At 39.9% G+C, this 18,907-nt stretch overlaps 1 protein-coding gene across 1 annotated transcript; it reads left to right on the top strand.

Moving 5' to 3' along the window:
- Nucleotides 1-847: 847 nt before the first annotated feature.
- On the top strand, nt 848-16,372 carry CATSPER2 (cation channel sperm associated 2). Its single transcript, XM_027869929.1, has 13 exons — nt 848-1,092; nt 1,231-1,387; nt 1,932-2,102; nt 2,341-2,409; nt 10,616-10,788; nt 11,111-11,266; nt 11,520-11,644; nt 13,485-13,663; nt 13,909-14,008; nt 14,369-14,416; nt 14,901-15,025; nt 15,242-15,427; nt 16,341-16,372. The coding sequence occupies exons 1-13, from the start codon at nt 1,087-1,089 to the stop codon at nt 16,370-16,372; spliced, it is 1,527 nt and encodes a 508-aa protein (XP_027725730.1). The 5' UTR covers nt 848-1,086.
- The last annotated feature ends 2,535 nt before the right edge of the window (nt 16,373-18,907 follow it).

Genomic DNA, 18,907 nt, shown 5'->3' on the forward strand with positions numbered 1-18,907 from the left:
CCCTGCAGTTCATAAGCCCTGGCAGCATAGGATCCTCCTCTGCTCGCAGGCATTCCCGTGCTTTCCCCTCTTCTGACCCCCTCCCCATTGTGTTTCTTCCCATACCTTCTCTCATCTCATCCTCTCCTTTTCTCACCTTTCTTGGTCTCTTTCTTCCACCTGACTCTCTCTTCCCACCTCACTCATCCCTTCTGCTTTCCCTCCTTGTCTGTCTTTTCATCCTAACTTATTTCTTTTCTTCCTCCTCTCCCCTTTTTCTCCCATCCTTGCCTGTATTTTCCTGCACTTTCCCTTCTCTCGACATTCCTCTCTCCTTTCCCTCTCTCAGATGTCCCCCCCCCCCCATTTCTGCCTTTTCTCTTTGATCTCTGCCACTTCTCAGTTCGGTGCAGCTAGCATTTATTAAGGACCTTACTCTGTGCCTAGGCCCTTTGGTAAGCGTTTTTTGGGATACAAAGAAAGGCAAAAGCAAACTACTCTTAAGGGCTCTCTGGTCTCTCTTTTCTCCTCCCAACTCTCTATCTTTCACTTCTCTGCCTCTTGTCTTACCTTCTCTGCTTTTCTCACCTTCTGTCCCCACCCTCACCTTTTGCACCTCTCCCTATCTTTCCCTCTTTTCTCCCTTTTTTCTTCTATCAGTCTCCATCTCTGTGTCTAGATCTCCCTCTTTCCTCTGTTTTCCTTTGTACCTCTTATCTGTCTCTCCACTCTTCTGTCTTTCTCTGCCTCTACCATTCTGTTTTTCTTATGTTCATTTCTCTCCCTTTTCACTTTTCTCTCTCTGCATATTCTCTCCGTCCCTCTCTCAGTCTCTCCATTTTTTACTTTCATCCATCATTCTTCCTCAGTTTTCCTGTCCTCTGTCTTCTTGCCTGGTACCAGTGCTAGAGTTCTGGATTGAAATTGTCATCATACAAGTGATTCCTCAACCCTACTTGGGCAATTGCTATGAGAATTCCTTCTTATATCTTTGGTCTTCTGTTTTAGAGCTCCACTGCTGTGAAACTGGGTACTTTGAGTGTGCCTCAGCTGCTACTGCTAGACAATTCACTAAGTAGGGGATCCTGCAGTATCTGAAGGACAAAGATGAAGGTGATTGGGAGTGAGGGCAAAAACTTTCCCATCTTCCCCCATTCCGTCAGGATGCAGTTCGTCCTTTCCCCAATCCCTTTTTTTTTTTCTTTTTGAACAGGGCCATTGCCCTTGCCTAATGCCTCTTTTCCCTCACAGTCAGCTGAATTGCCTGAGGTTTCTGAGAACTTTGGGCCAACAGCAGTGACCAGAGCCGATGCTGTGCGTTCAAGACTCATTGACACTTTTTCTCTCATCGATCATTTTCGGGGCTTGAGCCAAGCTGTGCCGCGGCATAACCTTCGAGAATTCCTTGGTCAGCAGCCTTTATCCCCCCTGGGCTCCTGACTACAACCTATCAAAACAGCCTGAAACTTCGAAATGGACAGAAAGGGAATCTAAGAGTGGGGGAACCTTGGAAATCAGTCAAGGTGTATGTGTGGGAGCCCTAATTTTGGTAAATTGGACCCAGCTTGGTAAAGTAACTGGGTTAATACAGTTTCTTGACCAGACTTCAGGGATATGAAGCTTCTTTGGGGCAGAAATCAATTTCATGTGATATAGATATAGTTGTTACCACTAGAGGGACTAAAGGTTTTGTAAACCTGAACCTGCTGTATGTATTACTCAGAGAATGAGCACTGCTACTCATGAACAATCTAATAAGAAAAGCTAAGTGCCAATATTCTTACTCCAAGTAATTTGATAGTTCCTTATTGCCATAAAGAGTAAAATGATAAGCTCATTGCCTCAGTTTAAGACCTTAGACCTGCCTAAAAACTGTCTGATTTGACACTCTATCCTGAGTGTGATTTTTCATAGTCTCATTACCCCCTTTCCCCTGAATATGCTCGCAACAGATCCTGCCCGCCAAAGAAAACTGATGCTGGGAGATCAACATCAACTGGTCCGCTTCAGTATCAGGCCTGGTCATAACCGAATCCTTTTTGCTCAGAGGCAGCAGTGTCGACTCAGGGTTCGTTGTAATCGATGGGCCCCCATTTCTCTTTGGGCTGGCTGGGTCCTTAGAAGTATCCTTTTGGCTACTATAAGGTATCTTTGATTCCCACTCCTTGGCTATGGGACCCAACTTCCTTCCCTGGCCCAGCCTTTAACCTCTTATATACTAGATCCCTCCATCATACACACATGATGGACTTGGCTTCCCCAGTGCCCAAACCAACCTGATTCCAATACTCCTTATTCCTGCCCTAAACCTCAATATCCCAGCTCTACTTTGGACATTTTTTTTTCCTCAATGGTAAACAGAACGGATCTTCATAAACTTTGTCAACTGCCTCATCTTTTTGAATACCATTTTCCTCATGGTTGAAATAGGTGAGACCCTGGAGTAGTTGGAGGAGAGGAGTGCTTGGGAGACAGTTCCTCTTGAATTTGTTTAGGATTTCTTGAAACAAGTTGGTATTAGAGTGGGACAGATAAAGTAGCTTCTTGGAATGGGGAACACAGAAAGAATAGTAAAATCACGGAGACCTTAAGAGAAGGGCAGGAAGGCTTAGGAAAGTAAAATGTACAGTGTTTCATAAGCATAGGTAGCCTGTTGCGAACTGAAAAAAGAAAAATGAATTTAGCAAATTCATGGGTATACTACTGCTATCAATATAATAATTTGATTTGTTAGAACTAACCTTTTCACATTTTTGTAAGCTATGACTCCATCAGTGAATGATATAGTACATTTAAATTTTAACAAATATGTCTGGAATAATTACCCAAACAAAGGCAGGGTAATTTATATAGAATTAATAAATCAGAAGGAAGAGAAATGGCAGGAAATGGAAAACCACTCGTGTATCTTTGCCAAGAAAACTGCAAATGGAAAGAACCAAACGTGACTGAAGAATGAGAGCAAAAGAATAAAAAAATAGTTCTAAGATCAAGGAACATCAAAACCAATAGATCTCTCAAATAGATCCCATTCTACTTTGGGACAATTCTTAAAGGAAGTTCTAACTTATATTGAGCCAAAATCTGCCCTTCCAAATGTTAAACTATTGCTCCTACTTCTACTCTCTGGGACCGTGAACAAATCTAACATTTATCCCATTTGGGAGCTCTTCAGATATTTATAGTTGGGTGTCCTGATCCTGCTAAGTATTCTCCAAGATAAACATCTCTGGCCCCTTCAACCATTTCTTCGTGGCCAAGCATGCTACAGTGGAAAGAATGGGTCTGGAGTCAAAGAATTTAAGTTTAAATCTCTTATATTTAAACTTATGTGTGACCTTGGACAAGTCACTTAGCATTCTTAGGCCTCAGTTTTCTCATTTTTTAGAATGGGAGGGTTCAGCCAGATGGCTTCTGATCATCCAGCTTTAGTCAGAGGCAATCCATCCAGATTGCTGCCCTCTGGATGTGATCCATTTTGTCAGTTTCAATCATGTCCAACTCTTCGTGATCCCATTTGGGGTTTTCTTGGCAGAGATACTGGAGTGGTTTGCAATTTTCTTCTCCAGTTCATTTTCCAGATAAGGAAACTGAGGCAAACAGGATTAAATGATTTGCCCAGGACCACACAGCTATTAAGTATCTAAGGCCAGATTTAAACTCCAGAAGAAAAGTCATGTTGACTTCAGAGCCTGCACTTTACCTACTGTGCCACCTCTCTGCTCTTTTCTTCAATTAGTGTTGACTCATAATAAGTGTGTAATTTGCTTATCTCTAGGTCTTTATCAGACGATCTTTGTTTAGCCACATGCACACACCTATTATGTACTTGTATAGTTCATTATTTTAACCAAATGTGAGTTTACATTGATCCTTGTTGAATTTATACTATTACATTCAGTCTATTGAGTTTGATCCTAACTCTTGTCATCCAGCATATTAGTTATCCTTCTCAGCTTCATATCATCTGCAAATCTGATAAATATGCCATCTATTCCTTCATCAAAGGATCTGGGAAAAAATATCAAACTGTTCTATTCCAAGGACTAAAGATAAATCACTCTACATTCAGTAAATGCTGATTCTACCTAACTCTACTTTTATCTAATCCAGAGTTCTCCAACTAGTCCAAAAAATATGGTGAGTTGCTGAAATCCAGCTTTATTATATCTACTAAATTCTCTTGATCTCTCAATCCATTGACCCCCTCTCCTCCAGTTAAAATACAAAGTGGGATTAGTCTGAATTGAACTCTTATTGATTAAACAAGATGAGTTATCCAAATGCTCATAAAAGAACTCTCTAATAGTCCTAGATTTTTACTAGGAATAAAATTCAAGCTCATTAATCTGAAGCTTACAGACTGTATCTGCTTCACTTATTTGAAAATCAGGACAACATTTGTCTGTCTTTAATACTTCATGATTTTTTTTTTTGATCACTCCATACATAATCCAGAGATCACTGTTAGCAGATCAGTAATCACATCTGCCAGTTCTTTCAGTGTTCTGGAATGTAATTTATCCAGGCCTGATGACTTGACCCCATCCAGGGCAGCTTAGGTACTCTCACCATCTCCTCACTTATCTTCAATTCCACAAATACTTATTGAACACTATGTGCAGGACTTTGTGCAAAGTGCTGCAAGAACAAAGACAAAAATGAATCAGTTCCTGTTCTCAATTCCCAGCTGAGTAAAACATATAAACAGATAAGTGCCATATAATTTGAAGGAAAAGAAAGCACTAACAGTTGTGGGAGGAGGGGGAGCAAGAGGGAAGAAGCACATCAGAGTTCCTGAAAGACTTCCTGCTGGAGATGACACTTGAGCTGACCCTAGAAAAAAGTTAAGAGATAATAAGAGGCAGAAGTGAGAAGGACGTGCTTTCCAGGTATAGGAGATAGCTAAGATGCCAATTTGGATCACAGAGTATATAAAAAGGGGAAGTAACATAAAACAAGCCTAGGAAGATAGCCAGATTATGATTGAGAGTCAAATTGTGAAAAGTTTGAATGCCATACTGAGTAGTTTATAGTTTATTCTACAGGCAATAGGAAGTCACTGAAGACTGACTAGGGAGACATGATGTAGTCAGATCTAGGCAGGTGTGCATAGGATAGTTTGGAGAAAGGGGAGACTTGAGGCAAGGAGACTAATTAAGAAGTAATGGCCATAAAAGGAGGAAAAAGGGGCAAAATACAAGAGATGATGTAGAGGTAGAATCAGTAAGACTAGGTAATTGATAGGTTATGAGGAGTAATGAATGAGGGAAGAGTCAATGATGACAAGTTGTGATCCTTAGTGACTAGAAAGATGGTATTGCCCTCAATAGAAACAGGGAAGTTTAGAGGAGGAGTGAGCTTTTTGGGGAACAGTTTTGGACATATAAAATTTGAGATGGTGTTGGGATATCCAGGATGTAGGACTGTGGTTCAGGAGAGAGACTAGAGCTAGATATATAGGTTTGGCAGTCAAATGAACAGATGATTTTTGAACCCAGGGAGCTGATGCAAAAACAAAGAATAGAGAGAGGAAATCAAAAGGTCTTGGAGGACATGTGTTTATTGATTAAGAGATGAATATGATTCAGAAAGAGAGAATCAGAAGGTCAGGCAGGTAAAAAGAGAACCAGTGGAGAGAATTTCATGGAAGACAAGGGAGGAGAAAAGTATCCCAGGAAGAAGGGGTTGTTGATAGTGTCAGAAGCTAAAAAGAGGTCAAATGAAAATAAAGACTGAAAAAAAAAATTTGGATTTACCATTTAGGTCACTGAGGATAGTGGAGAGGATAGTTTCAGTTGAGTATATAGTATTGCCTCTAGCATAGATTCCAACTGTGTCCACTCAGGATAATCCATCTGTAATCATCTTTATTTTCTTCAATGCTATTTCTACTTCTTTATTCAGTACATTTAGGACTTCGATGTTGGGGTCCAAAAATGGTGGCTCTATTGTCATTCATAGTGAAAAGAGTTTGTGGTATTGGTACATGTTTAACAGGCTCCCTGGGGGGATGCACAAGTTCAAATTTAATCTTAGTTATTTGTATTTTCTCCACCACTTTCTTAGGACAAGACAATTACAGAACAATAAATTAAATTCTGATTTGTAGCATTTGTTGATTTCTGAACATAAACACACACTGAAAATTTAACAATCAGCTCTAAAGGACCAATACAAGCTAGCTCTATCACACCCTTCCTTGTGTATCTTCTTCAATTTTTGTCTGTTTGTTTTCCTTCTTAAAGTTTCTTCATTAAATACCCTCAGGATAATTTTAATTAGTTGGATCATTCACCAAACTTTCTGCAAACTTGTTTTTCCACCTACTGTTTTTTCTTGTTTTATGAAGGAATATAGCTTATAATCTTCCACTATCCTCCTCTGTAAGATTTTGAAAGCAGGTTTGTGTTCTAAACTGGCATTTCTCTTGGCTGATAAATCTCTTTGCTTGGCAAGGAGTTCAAGTATTTGCAGGTTAATGTGGTTTATAGGTTCTTTTGGCCTCATTATGGTGATTACATCGATTAAACTTCCTCAGTCAATGATGGTAGTCTGTGTCAGTATCTGGTCTTTGTTTTTTTAACCATTCCCTGTTTTTTTAACATCAACAGTTTGCTTAAATAGGTCAGGTTGTAATTGGCTCAATTGAAGGTCATGCTATCATCTCATTTTTATTCATCTAGTTTGATATTGATTTTGATCTTTGCTATAACACATCATTGGTCTAACTACATAGACTGGTAATTCAGAAATAATTCCCACAACAATAACCAGTTTTTTACTTTCAGTTAAAATATAATCACTTTCATTTTTTGTGATGTTATTTGATACTTACCTATGTCTAGCACCTCCTGATTCTCTTCTCAAAGAAAGTTTTTGTTTTTTTTTAACCAATATGTAGATATGAGACTTCTATGGAATATGTAAGCCTTTGGCTTCTCTTCTGTCTTATTCCTGAACCACATTTTCCACCATATTTTTCACTATCTTCTCTTGTGCTTACTTTTGAGTAGAAATTAATAAGAATTAAAGTATATGTTAATTTAAAAGCCTTATCAAGTTTTTTGTAGAATTTCTCTTCCTCCTCTGTAATAGAAATTGACACATAAACTACAGTTATTTTTATGGTAGTCTTTTTGCAAATGCTCATTATGTGTACTTCAATGTGAGATGATCAAATGTTCCATGAAATGTTTCTTGTTGTCTTTGGACATACAATAAAATTAACTCACCCACTTTCTATATTTGACTCTGTAAGCAGGATGTATGAGCAAACCTTCCATTTAATTTCAATTTCCTTTCATCTTTTGTTTTCATTTATATTAAGAATGCTAAGGTGGACATTGTTCTGTTCCTCCAGTAATATATGTCCACTAATTCATTGGTCACTGGATGAGGATCTTACATGAAAATTACCAACAGTTATATTAATGTTTGTAGACAGTCTAGAAACTGTGTGATTTTTAGCACCCTCTTCTTTTTTTTCTCCTCTCAGCCATTGGCATTTCTCTTGGCTGACAAAGCTCTTGGCTTGGCAAAGGATTCACTGTCACTGCAGAAACAAAAGTGGACCATACAGGACTGAGGGACGTTTTATATTTTCCTTTGTTTCATATGATGCCATTCAATTGTGAGCTCTTTGAGATTAGGAACTGTCTTTTGCCTCTTTTTGAGTACCCAGCATTTAGCACAGTGCCTAGGATGTAGTAGGTGCTTAATAAATACTTAATGATGAAATAATTCATCAGTAGGTGCTGAATGTATCTGTAGTTACCTAGACTGGTACTTTTAAGGCAGAGATGGTTGCTTAAACTGTATTTACCTTCCCAGCATTCAGTTAGTGCCTATTAAATGGCAGGCCCTGAGACTAGAGAAACAAAAAGAAAACAGTCCTTATCCTCAAGGGGCTGACTAGTGTGGGGAAACAACATGTACATGATAGAACTTATGGCCTACTGCCATAGCCTTTGAGGACCCAAGATCTCTTCCATGCCACAAAAACACCTCAGAATGGGGTTTTTAAATCATAAAGGCTACAAATAGGGTACACATAGATATGGTCACTGAATCCAGAAAGGGGGAGCATCTCTTACAAAGGAAACATAACTTCACGCAAGAAGTAGTAAACTTAAGTAGCTCTTCTAATAAAATGTGATACAGGCTGAACCTGGGTTTAAGATGAGTTTAGATAAATCAATGTATGATGGCTATATAATGAATTATATGAGGAAACTGAAGGTGTTTGGTACACATCCCTAACCCTTTGAGGTGATATCATAAAGAATACCCTCCACAAAAAAATTCTCTTGGTATCACCATCAGTAACAAAATTCAGAGTGGGTTATATTGTTGATCTGATCAATAATGGAATTCCTTAAGTTTTTATGAATTTCACTAGTCGGTGGGAAGTTTTGTAAAATCGTTATTTTCACACTTGTAGGGTCTTATTTAAGCCAATAACCATCCATCAAAATGTAAAATATAGGCAGGATTTTAATAAGTAAATTTGCAAATTGCACTTTATGGCATAAGGGAAAGAAGACTGATTTTTAGAGTCCAAAGACCTGAGTTTAAATGCCATCTCCAATACTGTATAATCCAGGGACCAGTCATTAAATCTCCCTGAACTTCAATTTCCTCATCTGTAAAATGCCGATAATAATATTTACCTCCCAAGACTGTTGTGATAAAAACAAACAAAAAAATCCTCCAACAACTTCATAAACCTTAAAACATATAAATGCAAAGAGTATTACTGAGAGTTATTATTAGAACATATCTATAAATAGTGATGTGCTATGATCTTTTCACATCACAGTTGGGCTCCCTATTGCCTCTAAGATCAAATATAAAATTCTCTGATATTCAAAGCTCTTCATAATCTAGTGCCCCTCCCCCCGCCCCTTCCAGTCTTCTTACACTTTATACCTCAACTCATACTTTTCAATCTCATGACACTGGCCTCATTGCAGTGCCTCAAACAAGCTAGCTACTCCAACTCTCATTTCTCTGGTGGTTCCCACATGCCTGGAATGCTGTCCCTCTACATCTCTGCGTCCTGACTTCCCTGACTTCCTTCAAGTCCCAACTAAAATTTCACCTACAGGAAGCATTCCCCAATCCCTCTTAATTTCAGTGCTTTCCCTCTATAGATTATTTCCTATTAATCCTGTACATAGCTTGTTTGTACATAGTTGTTTGCATGTCACTCCATTAGATTGTGAGCTCCTTGACGGCAGGGATTGTCTTTTGCCTTTATTTGTATCCTTAAAGCTTAACACAGTGCTGGCACATAGCAGGTGTTTCATAAATGCTTATTGACTGAGTAGCTGATAGTCTTAGAAGCCAATCTATTATTTGTTTAGTGTTCTGTGAGATAATCTGAATTCTTTATACTTTCTAAAATTGAAAGGGAGCAGGAGATAGTCATCTATCCCTGGAAATTCTAATGGTCTGAGAGCATATGAACTACCTGGCCTGTTTAGTAGAAGGAAGTAGTCTAACTCTACCACTCACTCCTCAAGATAACTACCCCTAAATAAAGTCCAACTTTCAAACATAAACACAACTTTCAACCTTCACTTTCAAACTTCACTGATTACTAAGTGTTCTAATCTATAGTTCAGTGTGGATTTTTCTAGAACATAGCTGTATTCATTACCTAGTGTCTTTATGACTTGCTAATTAAGCTGAAGAATTCCCAAGATTTTGGATCAAGATTTGATGTTTCAATATCTGAATTATGGTTTACATTTTGATAATACTTTAAAGTTTTCCAAGCTTTTGCCTCAAAACAAGCCCATTAATGCAAGTATTATTATCATTTTACAGATAAGATGAGGTTAAGGGATTTTCTAAGTCTCAGTTTCCTTATCTATAAGATGAGTGAGTTGAACTGGAAGATATCGAAGATTTCAAGCCCCTCAGTTTACAAATTAGAAAACTGAGACTCAGAAATATAAAATGACTTATTTAATGACACAGCAAATAGTAGAGATTCTTGAACCCAAATCTGGTGGGGGTTTTTTCTTTTTTTTTTTTTGCACCATACTACCTCCCCTATGTAATCTTAGGCAAGTCAATCAATTTCTCCAGGCTTCAATTTTCTCATCTATAAAATGAAGCTGAATTAGATGACTTCAGTTTCCTTTTATCTTTAAAAACTGTCTATCAATCAGGAAAGGGGTAGTAGCTAGTGGCAGTGATCTGTGCCTTCCCCTGTCAATGTGTCACTAGCAATATTGCAAATTGGAAGAATGGGGGGGCGGGTAATAATAACAGCTAACATTTATGTAACACTTACGATGTGCCAGATACTGTACTAAGTGCTTTGTAATTATCTCATTTGATCCTCACAACAGCCCTGGGAGGTAGGTACTATTATCATCCCCATTTTATAGATGAGGAACCTGAAGCTGAAAGAGTTTAAGTGACTTTCCAAGGTCATAGCTAGTGTCTGAGCTAGTTAGAGCACCAACAACTATATCCACAGTGCCACCTAGCTGCCTAAGGAAAATGGGACAACATTGACAAAAAGTTTGGTTTATATGACATCTGTGCATTCTTTAAGTCATTTGACAAACCCTTTTTACATCCTTCCCCTTGACCCTTGCTACTTGCCTCTTTCATATAGAGTTAGTGAATACTACAAATGTCAGAATGTTGCCAATAATGATGGCTCTAGAGGTGGGATCTTGGTTCATCTTGTTTATCTTCATACTGGAGATTGTTCTCTTCTGGTTGTACAATTTCTTCCTCTTCTGGAAAAGTGCCTGGAATCTCTTTGACTTCTTTGTCACCACACTGGTAAGATTAAAAGGGGATGATCAAAGGTGAGCCTAGGAATATAGGAAGCAGCCTACAAGAATCTAGAGTGGATGATGGATTGGGGCAGATTATATGAGGTTATATTTAGGTTATGTACAAAGAAAAGAAACTTGGAAGCTTTGCTGCTTCTCTCAACTTTCCTACTCCTCTGAAAACTGAGAGGTGGGCAGGCCATGCCCTAGAAATGGCAGTCAATGGTTGGGGGTGGAAGGGTGGGGAGGATGAGGATGAGGGAACAGAGTCAGAAAGGTAATACATGGGTAAGATTATCTAATATCAGTACTTTGTGTGGTGCCCACAGTCTTTGCTTCCTGAGATAGTGGTGCTAGTAGGGGTCACAGGTGAATCAGTGTGGCTGCAGTTGTTACGTATCTGCCGGGTGCTGAGGTCACTCAAACTCTTTGCACGGTTCCGCCAAATTCGAGTCATCATCCTCGCCCTCGTCAGGGCTCTTAAGGTAACTGCAGCAATCAAGGAAAGGGTAAGGTGGGAAGTTGGAGCCAAATATGAAGCAGAGGAAAGTGTAGGAGATGAACAACCCAAATGGCCAATAGTTTATTGGATGGCAGTGAATTGGTGATTGGGTTATAGTAATTTGGGGATGAATGGGAGTGAGGGTTATAATGTCAAATACCTGGGCTAGACTGGGTTAGGTTGTTGAGAGAAAGCAGTCTGGCCTAATTCAATTATCCTTTGATTATGGCCTCCAGACCATGACCTTCCTCCTGGTGCTGTTACTTATTTTCTTCTACATTTTCGCTCTGACTGGTGTCTACTTCTTTGAGAGTTACAGCCGTTCAGACATCCAGGACTTGGAATACCAGATGTACTTCACGTAGGCAGGACTGGGGCAAACCTGGAGGAGGTAAAGGGAACTTGGTGTGGGCCTAGGGAGCAGAACTCAAATAAAAATTGAGGTGAAGTCTGGGATCATAGTCATAAGAACCTGGAGAACATAATAAGGTGGGTAGGGGAAGATTGGAGAATATAACAAATGGTATTGATTGTGATCTTGAGAACAGAAAGACCTCCCAAAGACCTCTTTATAAGGTTAGGGAACAATATTCACTCCAGGTATAGTCTAGGATGTTAAGTTGCATACATGTATATATTCCCCAGACATCCATAGCTATCAAACATTGTCATAAGGTCTACTTCTAGGCTTCTAGAGAAAAACAATTCTAATCATTACTTTCACTCTGTAGATATAGGGATTACATATCACATAAAATGCACCAAGCAAACTTCTTGACATCTTCAGTTATATTCAGTTATCCTCTGTGAAGATGCTTAGATGTTCCCTGATTGCCAATAGATGCTCCATTTAGATCCAGGGAAAGTTATCTTGATTTTAATTATTTACAGCGTTATGTATAAGACATTAGGCTTGTCAGAAAGTAGTCATGGTTTGATCCAGTAAGCTCCTAGTAAGGTTCTTCTTGGTGTCCCTAGTAATTACTTCTAAGTTGTTGTTCATTCATTTTTCAGTTGTGTCCAACTCTCCATGATCCCTTTTAGGGTTTTCTTGGCAAAGATACTGGAGTGGTTTGCCATTTCCTTCTCCTGTTTATTTTGCAGATGAGGAAACTGAGGCAAACAGGGTTAAGTGACTTGCCCAGGGTCACACAAGGTCTGAGGCCAAATTTAAACTTAGGAAGATGGGTCTTCCTGACTCCAGGCATAGCGCTCTATCCACTGCATCACCAGCTGCCCTTTTCTAAATTATTAAGTAATAACTTTAAATATATTTAATAAATCAATAATTAATAATTAATATTTAAATGAAATAGTCCATGTAAAGCAAAATGCAACTTTTAAAAGCATTATATGGGTCTCAGTTCCTATTATCATTAAGATTCAAAGTCTCATTTTATTCAGCGTTAGTATTTTCAGAAAGTTAAAAAGAGTCAAAAGGGAAATGAGATGGGGAAGAGTCATATTTGTGAGACCTTTTGCAACTTCTTAGTGATGGGGTTATTTGCAAACATGATAGACCTATTACTGATACGTGTTTGATATACGTATCTATTCACATACTGAGAAGATAAAGGGAAAGCAGGTTTTTTTTGCAGGTGGTATATTAGATAGGGTCCACAACTGAGAATGGACTGCTGGGTGGCCCAATGGGCTTAGCACTGGGCTTAGAATCAGGAAGACTTATCTTCCTTAGTTCAAATCTGGCCTCAGAACATTACTTAGACCCTGGACAAGTCATTTAACCTCAGTTCCTCATCTGTCAGATGAGCTAGAGAAGGAAATGGCAAACCACTCCAGTATTTTTGCCGAGAAAACCCCCAAATTGGGTCACAAAGAGTTGGACACAACTGAAACGACTGAAAAACAACCACCGCCACCAGTGGAGAATAAGACTACAATTAAAAGCCAATTTGGCAAGTGAGAGGAATAAGATAAAGTTAAATAGGCTGAGAGCTGGATTATTCACTTAGAGGAGAAAGTGTAACCATACAAATACAAACTGAAGAATGATTAAAGAAGTAAATTAAAATAGGACAGAAAAGGAGGTGAAAATCATAGTAGACCACAAATAAGAGTCAGAAATGTTGTTTCAATAGTAAGCATGACTCAGCACCTGGCTTTTTTCTTGAGAAATCTAGTTTCTTGTCTCTATTCCTTATTCAATTCTTTTCTATTTCCCATTTTATTCTTTTCTGTAGGGATGTGCCCAACTCCCTGGTGACAGTGTTCATCCTCTTCACCCTGGATCACTGGTATGCACTGCTTCAGGATGCCTGGAGAGTTCCTGCCCTGAGTAAAGCATTCAGTAGTCTATATGTTATCCTCTGGCTATTGCTTGGCTCCATCATCTTCCGCAACATCATAGTAGCTATGATGGGTGAGCAAGGGCTAGAGTGGAGTGGGGGACCTATGAGGTCAGAGAAGCATGGGGAAAAGAGTAACTTGGGAGGGAGAGAAGGATAGAATCAGTGTTGTGTGATTGAGAGTATAAGTAAACTAGATGTGGGAGGTAGGAGCTAGGCCTGGAAGGAATGTTTCCTTTGGTCCTCCAGCGTCCCCTGGCCTTTCTTAGTCTGTCTCAGCATTCACCCAACCCAATTCCTTCATGACTCTTTGTGGCAGTTACTAATTTCCAGGCAATCAGGAATGAGCTCAGTGAGGAGGCAACACATTCAGAGATGCAGCACAAAGCCAGCATATTCAAGCGCCAAATCATCAAAAGGTCTAACACCTTCCCTCCCTGTTCTCAAAGCCATCTTTGGCCTCTGAAGGATCCCCTGACCTACCTCCTTCTTCCAACTTCAAGTCAAGCCACCTTTTCTCCTCCTCGTGATCTACTGTCTCCTGCCCAATCCTCAATCCCCAGATTTTCCAATAAGAAGTACCTAGGCACAGAATCCATCCCTGCTCTTCACCTAAGCTTATTCTGTTCCTTTCCTACCATCTTTACCCATATCTTCCCCCCCTTCCCATTTTCTGGCCTTAATTCCATGTTCTATTCCTCTCTTTTTCCTTTCTGCCCTCTTGGTTTTCTAACAGACTCCAGTGCAATTCCCTTCACTCTCTGTTCTCTGATCAACAGGAGACTTAACCAAAAAGATGGAGAAAAAGCCAAGGTCAGAAGTTCTAGGTAAGGAGTATGCATTAATGAGTGGAGGCAGAGATAAAGAATGATAAAGAATGGGGCAGTAGACAGCCAAAGCTAAGCGTTGGGGCAGAGGGAACAAGATTGGGGAATGGAAAATAGAAATGGAGTTCAGGGGAGAAAGTATGTTTGTGGGGATAGTGGGGAATGGTAGGACTGTGGAGATGGGAGATCAAGACTTGGGAACATGAATGGGGATGGTAGATGTGTGGATGGATATGTGTTTAGAAGGCATACACTGGCTGAGGGACAAGGATATGACTATGAAATTGAGATATAGGCTGATATTGACCAACTAAAATTCTAAGTGCTCAGGCCTGAGTTCTATGAACATTTTGGACCCTACCCTACCCATGGCCTAAAACCTGAGCTACAGGGTCTAGAGCTGGGCTCAAGAAGTTGAAATATACCAGAAGTCATACTCTCTGGACATAGCTAAAGAAATAAAAGTCACCTTTCTCCACAGTAGTGGCCACATCACCCCCCAGACTTCTTATCATTCAGCATCATCGTTAACAGGTGACATGTCTCAATCTGAAAACTTAGTGAAGACATCTGTCCCAAAAGACTTATCAACTCCGCAAGAATACCGATGTGAGCTGAACTGTCTTCCATTCAGACCCAAATATTCCAGCACTTTCTTTCTGAGTTTTTCCCATCTTCCCATGTGGGCTCTGACACTTTAGTGTTATGCCCTTTTGCCTCTCACATTCCCCCATTCTCCCCTCTAACAACTTTTGGTTATCTCCTCTTATATTTAACCCATCCCTGACTCCAGACATGCTTCTGAAAAACAGCTCTTCCCCACAGTGAGCTCTGATAGCCCAGGCCTAGTGGACTGGGAGACTCATGTGCACCAGAATCTCCATGGGCTGATGGAAATGGACCAAGATGAGCGGGTGGTTTGGCCCCGAGATTCACTCTTTCGATACTTTGAATTGCTAGAAAAGCTTCAATACAACATAGAAGAACGGAAACAGCTGCAAGAATTTGCAGGTAGGAAGCATCTGAGGGACAGAAACAATTGCCTGACCAAGAGATGCTTAAGAAAATAGTTTGAAGGACCACTGTTACCTAAAAATTTTTTTAGGTTCAAAGCAGATGAATGTTACACAGAAATCAATACAAAGACTAAGTATAGAAATTAACTGAGCTCAGTTGATGGCTTACAAAATGGCTCTCTTCTGGCAGTTCAGTTTTCCAGATTCCATTCCAGCAATCAAGAAGCAAAATCTCAGATCAAGGTTGGGACCAGAGCAGGGTTAGGGAAGAGAATAACAGGATTTGAGAATATGAGGGAATATCACTAAGACAGCTTAGTCTAGATGGGAGAACCTCAGAGGGAAAGTGCCCATATTGGGACATAGTAGAGAATTTGGGCCACGCTCTGAGCAGTAAAGTAGGGAGGGAGAACCAAGGTCATTTAGTTTCTATACAACCCGAAGGAGAACAAGAGAATATGGAGAAGTTGTGGGGCTGCAGGAGCAGATCATAATGCCAGAGACTGCATAAGGACACCAGGCCCACCAAGACTAAGGATTCACCCACAATGAGAGGCTGCCAAACTTTAAGTACTTCAAAGTTTTGCGTACCATTTTGCCTCCACTCTTCCACAACTCTTCTAGCTCTATCATGCTCTAAAGAACTTGGATAATTTGTTGGAGAGAAGAGGGGGTAGTAAACTGGCCTCTCTAATTCCTGGATATTAACTTGAGATAGACTTTAAAAGCCGGATCCAGGATTAGCTTCAGTTGTGTTGAGAAACATAAAAATGTGGAACCACACATACATACAACTTAAGGCAACTTTGATATGGGGACCAAAAACCCAACAAATGCAGTCCTCACTAAGGGCTTATGCTATTCGGGATGACTAGAGAACTCCATTCTCACAATTTATTCTTTTGTAGTTAAGGCATTGATAAACTTGAAGGACAACTAAAGAACCACTGATAGCTGCAATGATGTCAGAGACCAGGAGAAAGATGGAGAAAGCATTAGTTGGAAGGGGAGGGTGCCAGACAAAAAACGTTTGAATAAATGTATCTGAAAGTTCCTCCTCTGCCCCTCTTTGTGTCAAATGGCCACCAAAAAGCACAGAGTCAGTTGAAGAATTTAGTAAGGAAGGAAAAAAAAAAAGAATTTAGTATGGACACACCGGAGTCAACTGCCTTTGTATTCCTAATCCTAGTCCTAACTAAATCCTACTGATGCGATTGAGGAGTTTGGGGGTCCTGGGACCCCAATATCACAACACTGCCCGAAAGAATTTCACCCAAGCCTTCTTTCAGCCAAAGACAAGATTTATTAGAACATCCGTAATTTTGGGCAGACTCTTAAGGAGTCTGAACATGAGTAAGCAGTGGCTAGATTATAAGGATCTAAGCAGTGGATAGATTTTAGGAATCTGAGCAGTGGCTAGATTATAAGAATCTAAGCATCTTAATGGAGACAAGATGGATCTTATATACAGAAAGACTATAGGAGGGACCTAGGAGTGGCCAAGTAGTCTATGAGGCAATAGAATTCCAGGGACCTGGACCACATGGCCAAGGGAGAATGGAGAAATGACCTGGGGCCATAGAGAGGTCCACAATGAAAGGCTAGTTGATGGGATTGTAGCCTCAGGCCAACACCAGAGATTTGGCCATGTGGGAAAGTCCAGGGTTTTTCCTTTCTGGGGCTCAGATCTCAACCCCATCACTACCTTTTCCTTCTCACTATACTCTCCCTATCCTGCTAAAGGCCTCTTCCCAAATTCCTGTCCCTACCAAAGTAAGGGAACCCTTTGCCAAGTCTCTCCCCACTGCCTTAAAGGAACAGGCTTAGCTGGGGAAATTGTGCCTATTGTCACTATAATGTATTGAAAGCTGGGGAAGGAATATGAGACATTGCTCATAATGTATGCTCGATGAACATAACTTGTCCATAAACTACTAACCCTGTTCCAAAACTATTTGTAGCTCACAGGCCCTCTAATGTTGACTACAAATGGTTCCATAGTATTCAAGGGGAAATTTTCTATTTCCATCCACAGCTCGTAAGCCCTCATTTCTGCTGTCACAATAAATTGTGTGATATCATAGTAAGGCAAAGGACATTTACTTAAAGTTAGAATGCGCAGCAAATAATGAATAATTAAGCAACAACACTCTCACCACTCATTTCCCAGGGCTACCCCTCTTACTGAGAGTTTCCTGGGGAGAATCACTGGTCTTGGTTTTTGATGAGCCATTGTAGGTTTAATCTGCCACCTCTGCGACGTGCCAGGGTCTACATATATCAATTCATTCACAGCAAGATGTGAATGTAGCACTGGAAACTGCAGTGTTGGTATGCAGGATTTCTCTGTAGAGTACTGTCGGCCAGTGGCACTCACAGCAAGACAGAGTGCCAGCAGAAGATACTCATTGCATTGTAGGGAGTGTTATTGCTTCCCTGTACAGCCACCTTGGAACCGGATATCAGGACCACGTCTCAGCCATTATCATTTTCTGTCTCAACCCTTGGCTCTCTTGCCCCAGTCTCCTCGCTTATTTCTTGTTTCTCTTCAAAATACTTATAACCTTCTAAAGTGGGAACACTGAAAGCTGCTAAGCTCCTCTTAGGCTTTTGATATGTAATTTCAGAGTAAAGATGGAAGATACTATGCCTGGATTATTACCTTTTCATACCCACACCCTCTGTTTATATATATCCCTTCTAAATGTCATAATAAAGATACAGTTCCCAAAAGTTACAAGTATCATCTTCCCATGCAGGGATGTAAACAGTTTCCGCTTATTGAATAACATTTTTTTTTTCTTTCCTGTTTACCTTTTTTTATGCCTCTCTTGAGTCTTGTGTTTGAAGATCAAATTTTCCATTGAGCTCTGGTCTTTTCATCAGGAAGGTTTGGAAGTCCCCTATTTTGTTGAATGTCCATCTCCTCCCCTGAAAGATTATGCTCATTTTCGCTGGATAGTTGATCCATGGTTATAATCCAAACTCCTTTGCCTTATGGAATATCATATTCCAAGCCCTCTGATCTTTTAATGTAAAAGCTGCAAGGTCCTGCGTAATCCTGACAGTGGTTCCACAATATTTGAATTGTTTCTTTCTGGTTGCTTGCAGTATTTTCTCATTGACCTGATAATTCTGGAATTTGGCTACTATACTCCTTGGCATTTTCAATTTGGGATCTCTTTCAGGAGGTGATTGGTGGATTCTTTTGATGACTTTTTACCCTCTGGTTCTAGGACCTCAGGGCAGTTTTTTTGATGATTTCTTGAAAGATGCTGTCCAGGCTCTTTTTCTGATCATGGCTTTCAGGTAGACCAACAATTTTTTTTTTCAATTTTTCTTAAATTATCTCTCCTGGGTCTATTTTTCAAGATCAGTTGTTTTTCCAATGAAGTACTTTGCATTTTCTTCTATTATTTCATTCTTTTGATTTTGTTTGACTGATTCTTGCTGTCTCAGAGTCATTGCCCAATTC

Source organism: Vombatus ursinus, unplaced genomic scaffold, assembly GCF_900497805.2.
Source record: "Vombatus ursinus unplaced genomic scaffold, bare-nosed wombat genome assembly UNPS02014794.1, whole genome shotgun sequence".
NCBI classification, from domain to species: domain Eukaryota; kingdom Metazoa; phylum Chordata; class Mammalia; order Diprotodontia; family Vombatidae; genus Vombatus; species Vombatus ursinus.

Bases quoted from the DNA above. Each gene is read 5' to 3' on its own strand.
- CATSPER2 (XM_027869929.1), top strand. The intron at 2,103-2,340 runs GTATCCTTTTGG...AATGGTAAACAG, and splicing joins GGCTGGCTGGGTCCTTAGAA to AACGGATCTTCATAAACTTT. The intron at 11,267-11,519 runs GTAACTGCAGCA...TATGGCCTCCAG, and splicing joins CCCTCGTCAGGGCTCTTAAG to ACCATGACCTTCCTCCTGGT.